Here is a 17,978-nt window from a genome sequence, read left to right as displayed (position 1 = left end):
ATCCCAAAAATTACTAACAGGAATTTTTTTGGCATCTGATACTAAAATTCATATGGGGAAATAAGTAAAAGTAGCCAGGAACTTTCTGGAAAAATGATAACAAGGGGAGCAGGAATAGTCTTAAGAGAAAATAAATATATCATAAAACTATAAAAATTAAAGCAATTTGGTATAGGTATATGAATAAAACAGAATAGAAATAGACCCCAAATAGATTATTAGATTTTATTAAATGGAAAATGTGGCATCTCAAATCAGTGGGTACTATTAAAAAGAGGTACTAGTAAACAAATGGTGTCAGGACAGTAGTTAGCCATCTGAAAGAAAATAAAGGGATCAGATCTCCCCTATAAACTACCTTTCTTTTGAGTGGTAGGAGAACAAAAAACCAAACACTAGCATTAGTCCAACTCTGAAAATCTAGTTCAATCCAATTATTGAAGCAGTTTTTAGGAAATAACTCTGGCTCTCCTGGATGATTCAGTATCTTTTAGATTTCCTCATTGCTCATAAAGATTGCATGTGGATGTAGGGGGAAGAAGAGTTTCTAGAGCCATCTGGGCAGATCCTTGTACCTTCTTTGGCCCCTCTGGTTTGCATGGCGATGCCGCTGTCCACTTGGTCTCTGGGCACATCTGACATTGTGGTTTATAGAATCTGGTCCAGGCTGTGGCCCTCCCTGACCAAGTAGCTCACCTCAACTCCCACTGGCACTGCATTACCCACCAGGATGGCTGTGACTCCCCTTTAATGTCCAGACCAATGTAGGATAATTCAGCCACTCTTCCCAGCGTCCCTCTGATAGGCTGCCAGCCACCTCCACTGGCTCCTCCCACAATCTGGCATGTGGCGTGTAGGGCTCTCCAAAGGCCTCTGTGAAACAACAGAGCTAAGGCAGGTTCCGGGGCTGAACTGTGGAGCCCCATCACAGCATTGATTTTATCCTCCTGTCTGATCGTGGTTAGATGAGCGGCACAGGGACAACATGCTTCCAGGCTGTGTCCTGTCAGAGTCCCTTCATTCTCCTCTAGTCTGAGATCACTCCCCAGAGAGGGGAAGTGGGGCTCTGAGTCTACTGGCTTCATCCTTTTCATCTTCCCACAGTTCACAGGGGCCAGAGGGACAAAGGTCTCCTTCCTCTCCTAGACTGTGCTTATAACTAGTCTACCAGATCTGGCTCTTAATGTATGGCATGGAGGTTAATGGAATTTAGAAAATCCTTTTCTCTATAAACAAAAAGGGGCTTTCAGGACTTGCCTTGATGCCCAGCTGTTCCACAGGCCTTTCTTCCAAGCAGGGCCCATGGACCCCTCCTCATTACTGAGGGGCAGTAAGCCTCATTGCTCTGCGTTAGACATGGAAGGCCAGGAGGGAAAAGGGTAAACTTAGGGAAACAAAAATAAGTCAGGTCAGTGTTTTCAAAGCACCATTCTTGTAACAGACAGTGCATAAATTTGAAAGACAGATACAATTTCGAGCAGCCGTCAACTAAAATAGTTTCTTTTATAATTTAGATAAATATCACAAAAATGCCTCCAAAGAAATAGGGTAATGAATTAAATGTGTGGCACATAATTCCCAAAAAGACTTGATGACTCAACTGTCTGGAAGTTGCTTTAAAACCTTATTAATTCTCAGTTTGCCAGTTCGGAATTTTTATAAGTGTAATTCTGAATAGACATAATGGTTAGCTTCCTACAATTAAGGAATGATTGGCTATGATTTATACTTCCCAAGAAATTGACAGCAAAAGGACGGACAGTGGTTCCCCCCTTATCCTCAGGGAATATGTTCCAAGGCCCCCAGTGGATGCCTGAAACCATGGATAGTACCGAATCCTATATACACTGTTTTTTTCTATACATACCTACCTGTGATAAAGTTTAGCTTAAAAAATTAGGCACAGTAATATTATTAGCAGTAATAATAAATAATTAATCATAAAATAGAACAATTATAACAATATACTGTTAAAAAAAGTTATGTGAGTGTGGTCTCTCTCTTTCTCTAAATATCTTGCTGTACTCACCTTTCTTCTTGTGCTGATATGGAAGGATAAAATGCCTATGTGATGAGATGAAGTGAAGTGAATAAGGCAGGCATTGTGATGTAGCATTAGTCAACTATTGACCTTCTGACAATACACCAGAAGGAAGATCATCTGCTCTTTCCAGCTGTCCATGGATAACTGAAATGGAGGAAAGCAAAACCACGGATGGGGGTGGGGCGGGGGGGGGGGCTACTGTATTGAATCTCCATAAAATAATCAACTGCTTTAAACCACTTTGGGCAATTTCTTAGATGCTGCTATTATCTGGTACTGTTAGCTATTCATTAACTCCTGGAAAATGGAGAAATGTTTGCTGTTAACATATGTTATCTTAAGTCATGAAGGAGGAGGAGAAGGAGGGGAGAAGGAGAAGAAGAAAAGAAGAAGAAAGAAGAAGAGGAAGAGGAAAAGGAAGAAGGAGGAGGAGAAGGAGGAAGGGAAAGAGAAAAAGAGGAGGAGGAAGATGAGTGGGGGAGGCGTCCAGCAAGGGGGTTGTCGTGTAATGGCACGGGTATCAGAGACCCAGGGCAAGGGGCCTTTGCTGTGCACCACGGGGCCAGACAGGCAAGGCTTGGAGTCATGCAGCCTCACCCCACTGTGGTAGTCTGCAGACCCTTAGGACAGTGGCTGGGTGTGCAGTCTCTCTGACCTCTATCTCTGCATCATGAGAATGGAGATGATTGCCTCTACCTTATGGATTGTTCTGAGATTTAATGAGATGGTGCATGTGAACCTCTTAGCATGTTCCTGACACAAAGGAAGCACTCCGTGCATGCTATTAGTATTTTATTACTATTAGCGTCAGCAAATCAGTTTATAAGACTATTTAATCATTCACAGGAAAGTATTTTTGTATAATTCTGAGCATATAGTGGACTCTTCACATGCTTGTTTAAAAAATGCGCTCCTTTCCACAGTACTACAAGTCACGCTATTTATTAATAGCCTTTCACCCGATTTTGTGGCACGGTTACAGTTGTGGCTTCACTGAATCTCTTCCTTTTCTTTGGGTAATCTGTATCTTCATCTCCCAAGAGTAGAATATATCGTGACCTCATGTTGCTGGAAGAAATCTGACATTGTGGGTTTGTTAAAGCAACTTTTTTCAAGTCAGATTTCTAGGGAAATATAAAAGAGAAAAGGAGTTTGTTAGGGAAAAACATGGTTTCTGAGCATTCTAAGGCACTGATCTGATGTATTAAATCGTGAGGGAAACCACAGGTTTCTCTGCATGTTACATACACCACCTGACGAGCCTCCCAGAGAGTGTTACCACCTTCACGGATGACATAGGGGGTAAACCTGACCGCGGTGCCTTTGTTCCCACGTGTCTCAGAGTATCCCCCCTGTTTACTTTCTCTGCAACTCACTTAACAGCTGTGGGGTTGGGGAGAAGGGGTCCGGGCAGAAACTCCGGCAAATTAAGTGCAGTGTTTCAGGGAGGGCAGCCAGGGAGTGTTGGGGTCAGGAGATAGGGGTCACAGACGGAGTCAGTCCATCACCCAGGCAGAGAGAATGCGATGTTTACTTGTGTTCTTGAACTTTTATTCCCTTTTAATATAAAGGACAAAAGAAATGAGGATTCACTTTAGTAAGAAGTATTTCTAGAGAAGAAATCATTTGCCAAATCGGATAATTCCCTTTAAAAGAAAAATTCTTGGGTTGGGCTTCTAACAAAGAGAAATTGCAGTATTAAAATTTGCCAGTAAAGTATAGGAATTCTTTAGTACTCCGTCAAAGTTGCTGAAACCAGACAAACCAAATTTTTGCAAGCAGCTAATTCCTCAGAAGTCTCAGAAACCTGTGGGTTTCAGTCTTATCTTCCTTCTGGGAACCTGGAACCTCAGCAACAGTAAAGTGTGTGTCCGTCCGTCCCCCCAACCCCAGTGGTCCGGAGTCTTTCCCTCTGCTCCCCCTTTACCACCCTATTGGATCCTCCAGTGACCCACAGTAGGTTGCTTGTGGGCAGGGTCTGTGCCTTGGCTCACATGTCTATATCCATACACACCTTAGCACGCTGTTTGGATCCCTTATTTGTGGAATAAAGGAAGGCAGGTATGAAAAATGATTTTAAAGTATTATATGGCATGTGAGTGGGAAAGACCATGAGGCTCTGAGGCTGGGGTTTTCGGGACCTGGAGCAGAGGGGTCCTACAAGTTGCCCGAATGTTATTATGCTGCCACTGTCACAGGATCAGAGATGGGCAGATGTGACGTATGCAGAATATGACAAATCAGTGAAAGTTCATACCCACGCTTGTTCTAACCTTTTTCCCACCATTTTTTTTTTTAAATCAGGGAGGGAAATGAAGCAAGATACGCAGATCAAAGCATCCCTCTTCTCCTTTTTCTACCTACCCTTCTAGTGGGGATACTCAGCTGTAAAATGACTCAAAAGAAAAGGAGGCTCAAATGCAGGGACAAAGGAAAAAGCCACCAAGCCATCAGCAGAGCCAGGGGACAGGGGAGGGAGGACTAAGGGGCAGTTGGGGTGAAGCAGGCAGCAAGGACCCTGAGGGGGAGGGTAACCTCTGGCTGCTTTGTGGGGAAACTAAACCTCAGAAGAGTTTGAAGGAACAAAAAAAGTGAAATGCTCTCTTGTATACTTCGGACTGGTGAAGAGGGGCCCGGAGGGAATTCCCTTCAAGGTACCATCGGGGCAGAAATGGACAGAGTTCCAGTGCCACCAGTGGCAGAAGTGGGCTGCAGAGCTGCACATGTGGGCAGCAAGGGAGGCCTTAAAATCTCTGACTAGGAATGAACCCAAAGGCTTGGGAGCCATTCTCTGAATGAGGGTAGTCAAGGTGAAAATACAGACTGCCTGATCCTTCACAGGCACAGGGATTAGCTGGAGCAGGGACTCGGAGGGGCCAGGTTTTCTTATCCAGCTATGCCAGGACACACTGAAGTCAAAGGAGTGCAACCCAAGGAAAAGAGGGCCAGAGGGAAGATATATCCGTTAGCACCAGGGAGTCAATCTGAGGAGTGTGAACGCCACCCTCTGCTCTGATATCCTCAGGGCTATGGCGAGTAGACTTCAGCTTCCGTAGCCAAGAGACTAGAGTTCTAATTCAGGCAAGTTTCCCAGGGATTTGCCCTCAGTCCTTTAGATCCCACCCCCTCCCATGCCCCCACCCCCCACCTCCTGCAGCACTGAGCCCATCTTCTAAACTCAATTAATAATAAATATGAATGCCAAGTCATTAATGTCTGAGATTGTGATCTAGAGGGAACTGACAAGTCAGAAATTTGCAATATGAAATCATTTATTCATTCACCGAATATTAGTGAATAGCCCACAGGGTATAAGCAATGATTATGGGAGGACTTTTTAGCCCTGAAGTTTCAAGTGAATATAACGTTCATTTCCTCCAAATCCTTTCATAAAATCATTACAACCTCTTCAGTGGTTCTCTAGAAAGGTACTTTTTCATCATTTTTTTTCATGGAGGCTTCATGATAGAATCCATGAGGTCAGGAAAAAAAAAAACCCTCTAAAGAAACCAAAACTAAACTCGCAGCTAAAAACAAAGTCTAGAAGTCTTATCTGAAATATACTGAGAGAATAGAACTGAAACCCTGCAAAAGCCTCTGGGGGATAATTTGTTTCTTAATTCTCGATGATATGAATAACGAAAGATAGAATCAAAGATTACTCATAATCACTTGCATATTGTTTGAGTTTTTAAACCACTTAAAAATCAAATTTATTTTTATGCAAGTATTACATGCACATAAAGATCAAATCTGTAAGGCTTATAACAAAAAAGGATCAGTTCCTTGGCCTGCTTCACCCACCTAGGTTCATTCGCTTTCCACTCTCTTAGCTGTCTTTGTTTGCTTTTTCTGGCATTTACTTGAATAATATCCACATTGTGGTATCTTTTTATTCAGCTTTTTCAGGGATTATGCACTTACTTTTACTTGTGGTGAAGATTTCACTTGCCAGCATTCCCATTTTATGGCTGATACTCAGATGGTCACACAGTTGTGACCACATGAGTTGTTTCAGTATTACAAGATGAACTTCTATATCTGGGTACAGAAGCTCCCTCCGTGCCCGATCCCTGTCCCCTGGCTGCTCCAGTTCCTGTCCAGGAATAGCCTGGACTTCCCCAGAGCCCAGCAGTTAAGGGGGAACCCTGAACCCAGCTCCAGCACTTTGACCACTACCCACCCTGACTGCCAGGTGCCCTTTGTGTACTGATTATGTCCCAATCCTTTTACCCTCCCAATATAACAGTTGCAATTTTTTACTGAATTCAGATTTAGGGTGTTCATTGTTATGAACATTGTTATGTCTGTATAAACACTGGTCACTGTGAAGCCGATTTGTAATGATGACTACGTTTCTTTTCCTGTACAGTTTTCTGCTTTTACTATAGTGAGTAATTGCCTGCTTTCTTATATGGTTTATTTCTCTGAACGTCTGAATACCACAAAATATCTCCTTTACACAGTTTTCTAGGTAGTTAAAACGATCACTCATTTTGTCAGTTCTATTTCCTGCCCTTGAAAATACCTCTTTTTGAGTCCTACATATTCCCATTCCAGCCTGGTCTGACTGGACTGTGCTCCAGATTTGCTGAATAGTGTCCTGCGGACTTGAGTTTGCTGCTGTCCATCTTGTAGTTTCTCTTTGCTAGATCCCACGGCTGTGGCCTTTTTGTTTACCTTTTGTAGCGGAGCACATCCATTAATAGTGTCCCAAACAGCAGGGTTTGGGGGTAAAATGTATATATTTTAGAGTATGTATTTACTTAGATTTTGTATGTTTGAGAATGGCCTTAGGTTAAACTCTCACTTGACTGATAGTTTGGACGTAGATTTCTAGGTTGCAAATCATTTATACTGGAAATTTCTAGGTTGTATTGCTCCAGACACTTCTAGATTAAAAATGACTGTTTAGGGGCGCCTGGGTGGCTCAGTTGGTTTAGCATCTGCCTTCGGCTCAGGTTATGATCCCGGAGTTCTGAGACGAAGCCCTGTGTTGGGCTCCCATGCTGGGGTGGGGGTGGGGGGGGAATCTGCTTCTCCCTCTGCCCCTCCCCGGTCATGTTCTGTCTCTCGCTCTCTATCAAGTAAATAAATAAAATCTTAAAAAAAAAAATTACCGTTTAGTAGTTTGATGCCATGCCAATTCCTCTTCCTTTATGACCTTTCTCCCCTAGTGGAAGCTTCTTTAAGAACTTCTCTTTATCTAATACAGTAACGTGCCTTGGTGGGGGTGATTTTGGTTTTTTGTTTCTTCATTTCTTGTGCTGAATACTCAGTTGGCGTTTTCCTTCTGGAGTTTTGGAATCCATCTGGAGTCTTGGTATCTGAGAATATTTCCCGCATTATTTCTATTTCTTCACGCTTGTTAAATTGAGATATACTTCACATACCATATAATTCACCCATTAAAGTGTACAATTCAATGGGTTTTAGTATATTCACCAATCAGCCATCACCACTATCAATTTTAGAACATATTCATCACCCCCAAGGGAAACCCTATACCCATTAGCAGTCACTGCCCATTCCTCCTACATTCCCCTGTCCTCCGTCCCTGCACAACCACTAATCTCTTTTCTGTTTCTATAGATTGGCCAGTTCTGGAGATTTCATGTAAATGGAATCATACAAACGTTTTTTGTGAGTGATTTCTGTCACTTAGCATGCTTTCAAGTTTCATCCACATTGTAATATGTACTGTATTTATTGCCAAATATTATTCCATCAATTGGATATACCATATTTTATCTTTCTATCAGCTGATAGTTGAGTTGCTGCTGCAAACATTCATGTACAAATTATTGTGTAGACATGTCTTTGGTTCTTTTAGGTTTAGACCTTGGAGTTGAATTCCTGGGTCACATGGTAACTGCATTGTGTTTGATAATTTTGACTCCTTGGTTCTTTTCTGCACTTTCTGGAAAGGACATCAATTAGATATTGGACCCTCTGAATTTCTTTATTCTTATTTTTTCTAAATTGTCATCTCTTAATCTTCTTGTTTTACTTTTGGGAAAATTTCATATTGTCTTCCAGCCTTCCTACTGAATTTCTTTCAACATTTACACCTATAATTTCCAAGAACTCTTTCTTGTTTTTTGTTTGTTTAATGAATGGAATATCTTCTGTTATCCCTGGGACAATAGTAATTATTCTGAAACTTTGTATTTATCTCTAGGTTTTTTGAGGTCCTATTTTCTCTTTGGGTTTTGTGTGCTTGTTTTCATTTATTCAGTTAACCAATATGCACTGAGAAACTGTATGTCAAGCATTTTTCTAGGTATCTGTGATAAATCAGAACAAAGATTCTTTCCTCTGTTGGACTCAAGTCTTTGATCTCTGCATTTAAAGGCCTCCCTCAAGGGGCACCTGGGTGGCTTGGTCGGTCAAGCATCTGATTCTTGGTTTCTGCTCAGGTCATGATCAGGGTCATGATCTAAGGGGTGTGAGATTGAGCCCCATGTTGGGCTCTGCAGTCAGTGGGGAGTCTGCTTGAGATTCTCTCCCTCTTCCTCTGGCTCTGCCCCCACTTGCACATGCTCTTTCTCTAAAATAAATAAATCTTTAATAAATAAATGCCTCCCTCAAATGTCTGGTGAATCTTGATTTGTGTGTTTATTATTTTTTTAGATAAAACTTACATAAAATGCATAAATATGTAGCCAAATAGTTATACATTTATATACAGCCATGTGAGCAACACTCAGATCAAGATATAGAATATTTCCTTCACCCAAAAAAGTTCCGAGTGCCCAATCCCAATTAATATCTCCCCTCTCCCCATGGGTAATCACCATAGATTAGTTTTGCCTACTGTGATTTCATACACAGTATGGACTCTTCTGTGACTGGCTTCTTTTATTCAACATAACATCTTGGAGGTTCATCCATGTTGTATCAGTAATTCATTTTTAAAAAATTTTTGTGTTGTGTTTCATTATATGTTATGCTGCAATTTATTTTTTTCATCCTACTGCTGATGGATATGTGGGTAGCTTCCAGTTTTTTATTATGTCCACTTATTTTTTTAGAATGGAATACAAAAATGCTTCTGGAAGCTCTATGTAACTGGGACTTAGACGCTGAATGGCTCTGCAGTATAAGGTGATTGGACTGGCCAGTTGGATGTGGTTTGAGATCTTCAAATTTCACACTATTTATAGCTCTTTTCTCTCAGGTTGTTCAGTTTCTTTAAAGGATCATCTAAGATGTGTGAGCCAAAAGGCCAGTATTCTGGAACTTAAAGTCTTACCATTCCAATGGAGAATTTCATTCTGACCATTTGTTTGTTCTGAGTTTCTAACTTTACTCTCCAGGGACTCTTTATTTCAATTTTTTTCCAGAAAACAAGCTCCTCTGGCAAAGGCAATTACTGACAGTGAGTGGAGGGGTGGTGGACACAATCTCATCTTCATGCTCCTCCATCTCATCTCAGCCTTTTGCAGTGTCCTCCATTCTTTCAGATTCTGGGGGCAAACTGGCAAATTTCACTTACCAGTCTCTCTCTGCAGACACTTAGATTTGATCTTCTGATCTGCTAATTCATTATTGTTTCCTCCATACACATTCCTTCTTCATATGCTATGGTCTAGGCAATATACCTCCTGGTTTCATCGTCAGAAGAGTGTGTGTTTCTCTCGTTCTTGCTTTCTGGGGTAAATGCTACACAAGAAAAATGGACTCAACAGATTTGTCCTTCCTTTCCCCTCCTTTGTCGAAGTTAATGGCTCCTCATTGCCAATTCTAAAAAGTACAAAGTCTTTTAGAGCTGACCCTGCCTCTCTTCAAGTTCACCTATAGCAAGTCTTTTTAGACAAGACCTATGCATATAGCCTTACCTGATGGTCCTCAGTACACCATGCTCTCTCCCAACCACCTGCCTTGGGAAATTCTCTTCACACTGCCAGGGATCTTCCTGATTATTTGCCTAAAATACTCAAAACTGCTGAAATGTCACCTCTACAAAGACCTTCACGACTTTTTCCCAAAGCCTGCCACATATACATATATATAGCATTAGCTGCTTTGTGTGATCATTGTTTACATGCTCATTCTCCTCATTAGCATATGGGCTTCTTGAAGACAATGTTTATCCTAGGAGTGTTTTCATCTCCTTCATCAAACCAAGTAGTAAAAGTGCTTATAGAATGCTCGCTATGTAAATTATGTGCCACATACTAGCCTAAGGACTTTATATTATGAACACATTTACTTCACATAATAACCCAATGATGTAGGTATTATCATTGTCCCCATGTTACATTAGAGGAAACAGCAGCACAGAGAGGCTAAGTAACTCTAATACTCCAATATTCCAATACTATTTAACTAATAATATGAACTAATAATAATTAATCGATGATCTTGTTCTGAGACTATGCTCTCAACCTTTCTGACTTTTGAACTGAGTAGGAGCTTAACATGTATTTGTTGAATGGATGACTGTGAAGGGGGAGAAGGAAAAACCATGCCCTTCAACAGAAGTCAAACAAGTTGTTTTAGAGACAACTATATTTTGAAGCAAACAAAATGTTTGATTTTATTGACTTTGTTCTTTATGCAGCCCAAGCCATAATGACCCAGAGAAGAAGGTCTAGGATAAGATTTCTGTTGTCTACTGTTATGGACTGAATGTTTGTGTCCCCTCAAAATACCTAGATGAAGCCCTAACCCCCAAGGTGGGCTCTATTTGGAGATGTGGCCTCTAAGGGAATAATTAAGGGTAAATGAGGTCATATGGGTGGGACCATGATCTGATAGTATTAATGTCCTTATAAGAAGAGATACCAGCTCTCCCCCCACCATCCCCACGCATATACAAAGGAAGAGAGACCACACCAGAAACTGAATTTGTTAGCATCTTGGTCATGGACTTTAAGCCTCTAGAAATGTAAGAAATTAAATTTGTTTTTGAAGCCATCCAGTCTAATATTTTGTTATAGCAACTCAATCAGACTAATATAGTTTCCAATGGCTGAAGTTTAGAAAACAGATTTTCCTTCTCCTCTTTCAGAAACCAGCTGCTTTAACAATGTTCTCTCTCCCTTGGAACTGGATTTGACCTTCTTGTGCTGTGCTTTTTTTGTATTGTTTTGGTTGAAAGCAAGTTTTAAGACTCCATCCAATCCAGTCTTCTTTTTACCATAAGGAGGCCAACATTTGATTTTGTTTTCCTTCAACATTGCCTACAACTATAGACTTTCTTACTTTTCATTATCTTAGTTAGCTAATTCTTGGCTTATGCAGGAATCCAATTTCTCTTCCTAAAAATGTATACTTTGGGCACCTAGTTGTCTCAGTCTGAAAAGCATGTGACTCTTGATCTTGGGGTCGTGAGTCCAAGCCCCATGTTGGGTATAAAGATTACTAAAAAAATAAATAAATAAACTTTTAAAAAAGTATACTTACCCAATACTTTTACTGATATTGGCCATGCTTATCCTAGTTAATAATGCTAATATAGTGTCCTTCCTACTGGTATTTCATTTGAAACTCTTTTATAATTGTGGAGTGACACTCTGGGCTCTCCGGAGGATTTCAAGTTTCAGTTGTCTGGGAAATTTAAAATATAACAAACTTTTCTTTTTTTTTTTTTTAATTATACAAATTTCCAAATAGGCACAAGAGTAGAAGTATGGTTATATCACACAGATCCAATGTTATTAAGATTTTTGCCACATTTACTTAATCTATTCCTTTTCTTTTTTTCTTTGCTGACATATTTTAGAGCAAACACAAGACATCAAGTCATTAAATTCTATGTATCTCAATATGTATCTCTTAAAAAAGGAAGACATTTTCTTATATAATCACAATGCAATTACCTAATCTAGGAGAATTAACAATAATTGTTTTGTTTACAGGCTATTGAAACAAATCATACAGAATTTTATACTATAAAAACATAGCACTATATTAGAATAACAATATTCTGTAGCTTCAAAACAATTTTAAAGGGAAACTTAGTATGTTCTGAAAGGTAGGATGCTTACCTACCATTCAACTAAAGCTGAGTTCAAGATGTCTACAACAACTAAAAAATACACAGTATCAAGATTTCAGTCTTTGTACATTATTTTAATTAAAAACACATTGCTATTACAAACATAAAGATCTGAAATTGTAACATAAAATACAGAGTGCAATAAAGTGGCTTTGTAAGTTTTCTTCACTGAGACAGACTCTGTCACAGTTAGGCATTTATGATTGTTAAGACATAAGCAAGTACAGATTTCCCATCATAATGATTAGTAAATTCCTCTGCAAATGAATGAAGTTATACAGTCATCAAAGGAGAAAAGTTAGATGACCCTGACTACATTGTATTAATGTGAGGAAAAGACACAGTAAGAGCTATAAGAAACTACAGTGAAATGTTAGAACTATAGGCGATAGAGCTTTCTCAGCCTTCTACCAATAACATCCTTGATAAATAAATGTCCTTAAATGTAAAATAGTTCCATATGACTGCATCTATATTTGTTCCACAATAACAATTTGTCAATTTTTAATCCAATATATATTTCTGAACTGCAATCATGTACAAAGATATAATGAGAAATCCTGAAAAGAAACCCTTAGTCCCGAGTCAAATAATGTTTAAAAGTTGAAAGGCCTGTGGAAAATAAGTGTGGACAAGAAACATTGGCTACATGCCAATTTTTATTTCTAAGAGAGAGTCTTATATAAATAAGTTGTCTCCTTTATCTTACAAAACAAAACAAACAAAAAAATCCTAAAAACAAAAAACAAAAAAACAAAAAAATCCTAAAAATAATACCACAAATCCAAATTAGCTGAACTTGGAGTAGCAAAGTCAAAGCCAGTCTTCTCATCTGCATATCAATGTGATAAATCAAACTGCATTGGGGGGAAAAACAACACAACTTTGTCTGCTCCTGGCTCCTAAGCAGAACTGATGATTACTTTTAGCACTTAAATGGAGACAGCTATGACACTGCTCTTTTTAAAAGAAAGATGTATACTAGAAATCCAATAGCATGTGTTTCTCGTGATCCTCCACAAAAGCTGTAAGGCAGCCAAGAGCTGATTACATTTAAGGACCGTAAAAGCTTGCACTCTTAATGCCCACTGATGGGCTTTGTGCCAATATTCAAAAAATATACTTTTCATCTACTAAAGATGAAATGATGAGGAAATACAATCATTACATTATATCCCAGCATAGAGCTACTATATTTGTATAAAGGAATCACTAAAGAATTACTTGTCTTTTTAAATGAAGTCCTGTCTAGGCACTAGGCTGTAATCTAAATGTTGACAGTGCCAAATTTTAACTCTCAAGACAAACACGAAGAGCTTATGTGTCGAGATTAATTCTCTTTGGCCGCAGCGGATACCATTTTCTCTGGGGGCAGTCTTTAGTTCGCCTTCTTTTCAGGACCAGGTCAGTGGCTTTCCTGGTTGAAGTCTCTGTCGGTGTGGTTTCTATTCGTGTTATAAAGCTCTCAGGTTTAACATCTGGTTTCCTAGAACAACCGGAAAAGACTTCTTGGTGGACTCTCTGGAGCTGGATAATAGGCTGCATCTTTAAAACTTGGGAAAATCCATCTCCTTGTTCAATTAACGCAGGCAAGGACTTAAACAAACAACAGTAATACTTCAGATTAATCTCAGGTTGGAACGCAAACACACTGAGACAGATACAACACTCTAGATTTTCATTCTTCAAGTCAAAGCTTTTTCTAAGACCTAATTATTTGGGTCATGGATATTTGGTTTTACCTTAAAATGCCAATGTTAGTTGAGGATTTTAACCAAAAACTAAAACTAAAAAAATATATTCTATTCCTACAATGCCTGGTAGTAGAATAAAACTTTGGCAGCAGGAAGTAACAGAATTTCAGAGCCAAGGATTTAATGTCTGAAATTCCCTATTTTAAGATAGTAAGTGTTTTAGAAATCTTGATCATCAACAGCAGGACTCAGGACATTTTTCCTGTAAAGGCCTCACATCTCTGTCAAAATTACTCAACTCTACCATTGCAACGTAAAGAAGCCACAGACAATAAATAAATGAATGGAAATAGCTGTGTTCCAATGAAGTTTTATTTACAAAGACAAGTGGCAGGCTGGGTTTTTGCCTGCCTGCCACAGTTTGCCAACTCCTGATAATGAAAATGCTATGAGTACCAGAAAATCATGGAATCAATACAAACCACAAAAGAATGTTATAGAAAATTATCAGAACATGGGATATTCAGGAGTTTTAAAATAGTTTTCATACACTAGAAATCCAAATGTTTTCCTGTATGCATAAAATAAATGTCAAGAATATAAACTATTTTATTATAATAATATTAAGATATCCAAGTTGGATGCGCAGCATAATATAGTGGTTAAGAATATAGGCTCAGGAGCCAAATATTCAGGGTTTAAGTCCCGACTATTTATTTATTTGGGCTATCTATAGCCTCTCTGTGTCTCAGTTTCTCAACTATAAAATAGGGAAATTAGCAGTATCTATCTCATAGGGTTATTGCAAGGATTAAATAAGGTAATATATGTAAAGTAGTTAGATGATGCCTGACCCATAAATGCTCACTAAATGTTAGGTGCTATTATTATCCAAAATTGTTTGATAGACTGCTAACTCTCAGAATTCAAAAATATAATCAATGTTCAAAGAAGCCAGATATAATACTGGGCACATACTGGTGCCTACTAAATGTTAGTTATTCTCAATGTTATTGTCACTTTAATAAATTAATTAAAGATCTACTTAAAAGACTACTGAGAATTCCTGTTACAAAAGACTAAAATACATATGGACGCTGAAAGCAAATACCTAGCTACATTTTGTTCATTTTATAACTTTTTAGCATGTAGTAATTTTACCTTCATGGCTTCACTGATCTCCTTAGCTATTGTTTCTCCTCTGCATTTCAAATTTTCCACACGAGAGGCTGCAAAGAAAACGCCAAATAGTATTTTAGGTTTTTTTTATCTAATACCAAGTCGTAAAAGACACAGATGCTATTTGGACAAAAATCTGTTAGGACTATCCACCTCAGCTCAATCTTCCTTAAAATACTTTGCAATCTATTAAAATAAGTGTCCTATTAAATTTATTTAGATAAATAAAAAGAAATGTTAGAATAGTAGAATAAAACTAACAGTTATGACAGGCGACAAGAGGTATATTAGGAGTAGGCTTAGCTCTGTGTGCCAGTAATAGCCCAATGTTTGTTCTATAGGTATCTACACTGTGTTTAACATCGCCAAGCCCTATCACCACATTTTAAAATAGATATAGGCTAATATTTGATATTTGTATTACTCTGAGTCTTATGTAAGTAAAACATATTTGGAACATACAATATCACACTGTGTCGAGGATACCTAGATGGGATTTCTGGGGGGAAAAAACCTGGATTAGACTGTAATATTAATTTTTCTTTCCTTCCTTCCTTGATGCTTTTCTGATTCCTAATACATTTTATTTCCTTCCAATCTTTGTTATAAATGTTCATGGCTACTTCACAATAGAACTGCATATTTAATGATATAAAGGGATAAAAATCCTACTAAAACTCCAAGCAAAACTGGATAAGAAAAATCATTCCATTTTGAAATCATGTACAAATTAGTTTTGAGAAGAGTAGTTGTCACTAGAAATTACTTCAAGTCTAAGCAAAAACATAACCATGTTAGGAAAGTTACAGCCTTACTGGCTTCAAGAAAGTGGCAAATAACCATGCAAAAAATTTCTTTCAGAGCTGTATTTTTCTTTTCTGCTTTCCTTACGTCAAAAAAGTGAGAACAAATTTAGAAAAAAAAAGGAAATGAATAGCAAAAGTAACTGGGAGAAAGGGTACTCAAAGAAAGAGAAAGGCAAAGGCAACAGGATGGACTCAGAAAAAAGATTCTTAACCATTTTTGCTACCAGACTTCTTTGGCAATTTGATGAGGCCTACAGACACCTTCTAAGAATAGTTCTAAATGTATTAGTTTTTAAATTGAGGTGTAATTTACATACAGTGAAATGCAGATCTCAAGTTTAACATTCAGTCATCTGTAATATATGCATACCATGCATAGGACGCTTCCATCATCCTAGAAAGTTCTTTTGTGTCCCTTTCCCAATCACCCTTCTCTACAAGAAGCAACCATTCATCTGATTTCTATCATTACAACACTGTTTTTGCTTACTCTAGAATTTCAGAATGTTTTAAAATAAAATTTAAAAATATAATTGTTACGAAGTTATGACAGGTAATACATGAGCTTCTTTATTAATGGCTTAAATAACAAGATCAAGTGGCAGGTCTAATAATTACCATGATATAAAAATAATGAGCATAAAAACATTGTGAGGTGCCTGCAACAAATGAAATTGAAAATATCTATGGCTTTTAGTAGCAAAAAACATTACAGGTACTGCTAATACTACCACTGTGACCTACATTTAACATTGAAGGAAATGTTAAATTTCAGTCTGAGATTAGTAAAAATAATGTATTTTTTTTCTATCCAAGTTCATAATCCCCCTTTATTCTAAGGACCCTTGCCTTAGAATAATATGCTAATTTCAATTCTTTTAAGATTTAAGGAGATTTCCCCCAAAGTACTTAGGCAATTATTAAATTTTCTTCTGAGTACGGCAAATACGTGATCCATCTCTTGGTACTCTGGCAGCAATTTGACTTCTGGCCAGCCCCACCCTTCAGCTCTCTCCCTCAAACTTACACACCTGTGTGGAAGTTGCCCATTCTTCCAACATTTATTATGTATTTTCTGTGGACTAGGCCCAGCACTAGGGACTCAGAATTAGGAAAAATGGTCTCTGACCCTCAAGGAACTTGCAGGTTAGAAGAGAGACATAGAAATACACAGAAACAAACCAGTACTTGTTGAAAATCAGCTCAAACTTCTCCTGTGCAGCCTCACATTTCCACGATTCCTGCCACAGATTCTACCCTCTGCCTGAACTGAGCATTCCCGGGCTACAGATTGCCACTGTCCTGACAGTTCATCAGAGTACCTGGAAGACTTCATTGCACTGATGTGTTTAGAACGGTTTCTCAACCCTATCAGACCCAACTTCCCCCTTTAGAACATATTTCATAAAGCTCCCTTACTATTCCAAAAAAAAATTCATAGATGATATTTTTGTATATATAAATAAAAATGCAAAGGAAAATAGACATTTATAATAAAATACTAATATGTTTAATATGTTCATATCCAACCATATCAGAAGATACAATGAAGTACTCAAATAGTTGTACCTATTATTTTAAGTTTGGATTTAAGAAAATTTATATTAGAAGTCATTCTACATAGAAAACAAAAGATCAGGGGCGCCTGGGTGGCGCAGTCGTTAAGCGTCTGCCTTCGGTTCAGGGCGTGATCCCAGCGTTCTGGGATCGAGCCCCACATCAGGCTCCTCTGCTGGGAGCCTGCTTCTTCCTTTCCCACTCCCCCTGCTTGTGTTCCCTCTCTCGCTGGCTGTTTCTGTCAAATTAATAAATAAAATCTTTTAAAAAAAAAGAAAAGAAAACAAAAGATCAAATAAACAGAAATAGAAAAATTAGTGGTTTTTTATGAGAAATAACAGACTATACTATTTGAATATGATAAGGAGAAAATAAAGGAGTATGGCTAACCTACTGAGACAAAGTATAGGCTGTTGAAATGGTGAAAATTAGAAGGTGCAGTATTTCTACAAATGAAATGGCCTTATTAAAAATGTCATGTCAAAATAATTCCCTACATTATAATACGGGAACGTGTAAGATTAAATCCTACTCTGCAATTCCCCCATAATTCAGACTACATTTAGTATATACATTTACTTAAAAAGACTTCAGTGATCATACTATCAAAAGGTGATGAGGAACCCAGGGATAGACTGGGCCAAAATGAGACTATGAGAAACCACAGAGAAGATATGTGGTTGATCGCTATG

The 17,978-nt window shown here is 38.4% G+C and overlaps 1 protein-coding gene across 2 annotated transcripts in view; it reads right to left on the bottom strand.

The window, feature by feature from the left end:
• Window positions 1-11,709: 11,709 nt before the first annotated feature.
• The window catches only part of NSL1 (NSL1 component of MIS12 kinetochore complex), a 35,478-nt gene continuing 29,209 nt past the window's right edge, over window positions 11,710-17,978 (bottom strand). Inside the window, exons 5-6 of one of the 2 annotated variants that reach the window (XM_002917184.4) lie at window positions 14,906-14,973; window positions 11,710-13,646 (exon numbers count right to left, since the gene is read on the bottom strand). In XM_002917184.4, the coding sequence (XP_002917230.1) occupies window positions 13,368-13,646; window positions 14,906-14,973 (347 nt within the window). In that variant the 3' untranslated portion in view covers window positions 11,710-13,367. The remainder of the gene's footprint in view (window positions 13,647-14,905; window positions 14,974-17,978) is intronic. The other variant, XM_011222274.3, reaches the window with a different exon arrangement.

This window comes from Ailuropoda melanoleuca, chromosome 8 (genome assembly GCF_002007445.2).
Source record: "Ailuropoda melanoleuca isolate Jingjing chromosome 8, ASM200744v2, whole genome shotgun sequence".
Classification (NCBI taxonomy): Eukaryota; Metazoa; Chordata; class Mammalia; order Carnivora; family Ursidae; genus Ailuropoda; species Ailuropoda melanoleuca.
This window is presented reverse-complemented; position numbering and strand designations above follow the sequence as displayed.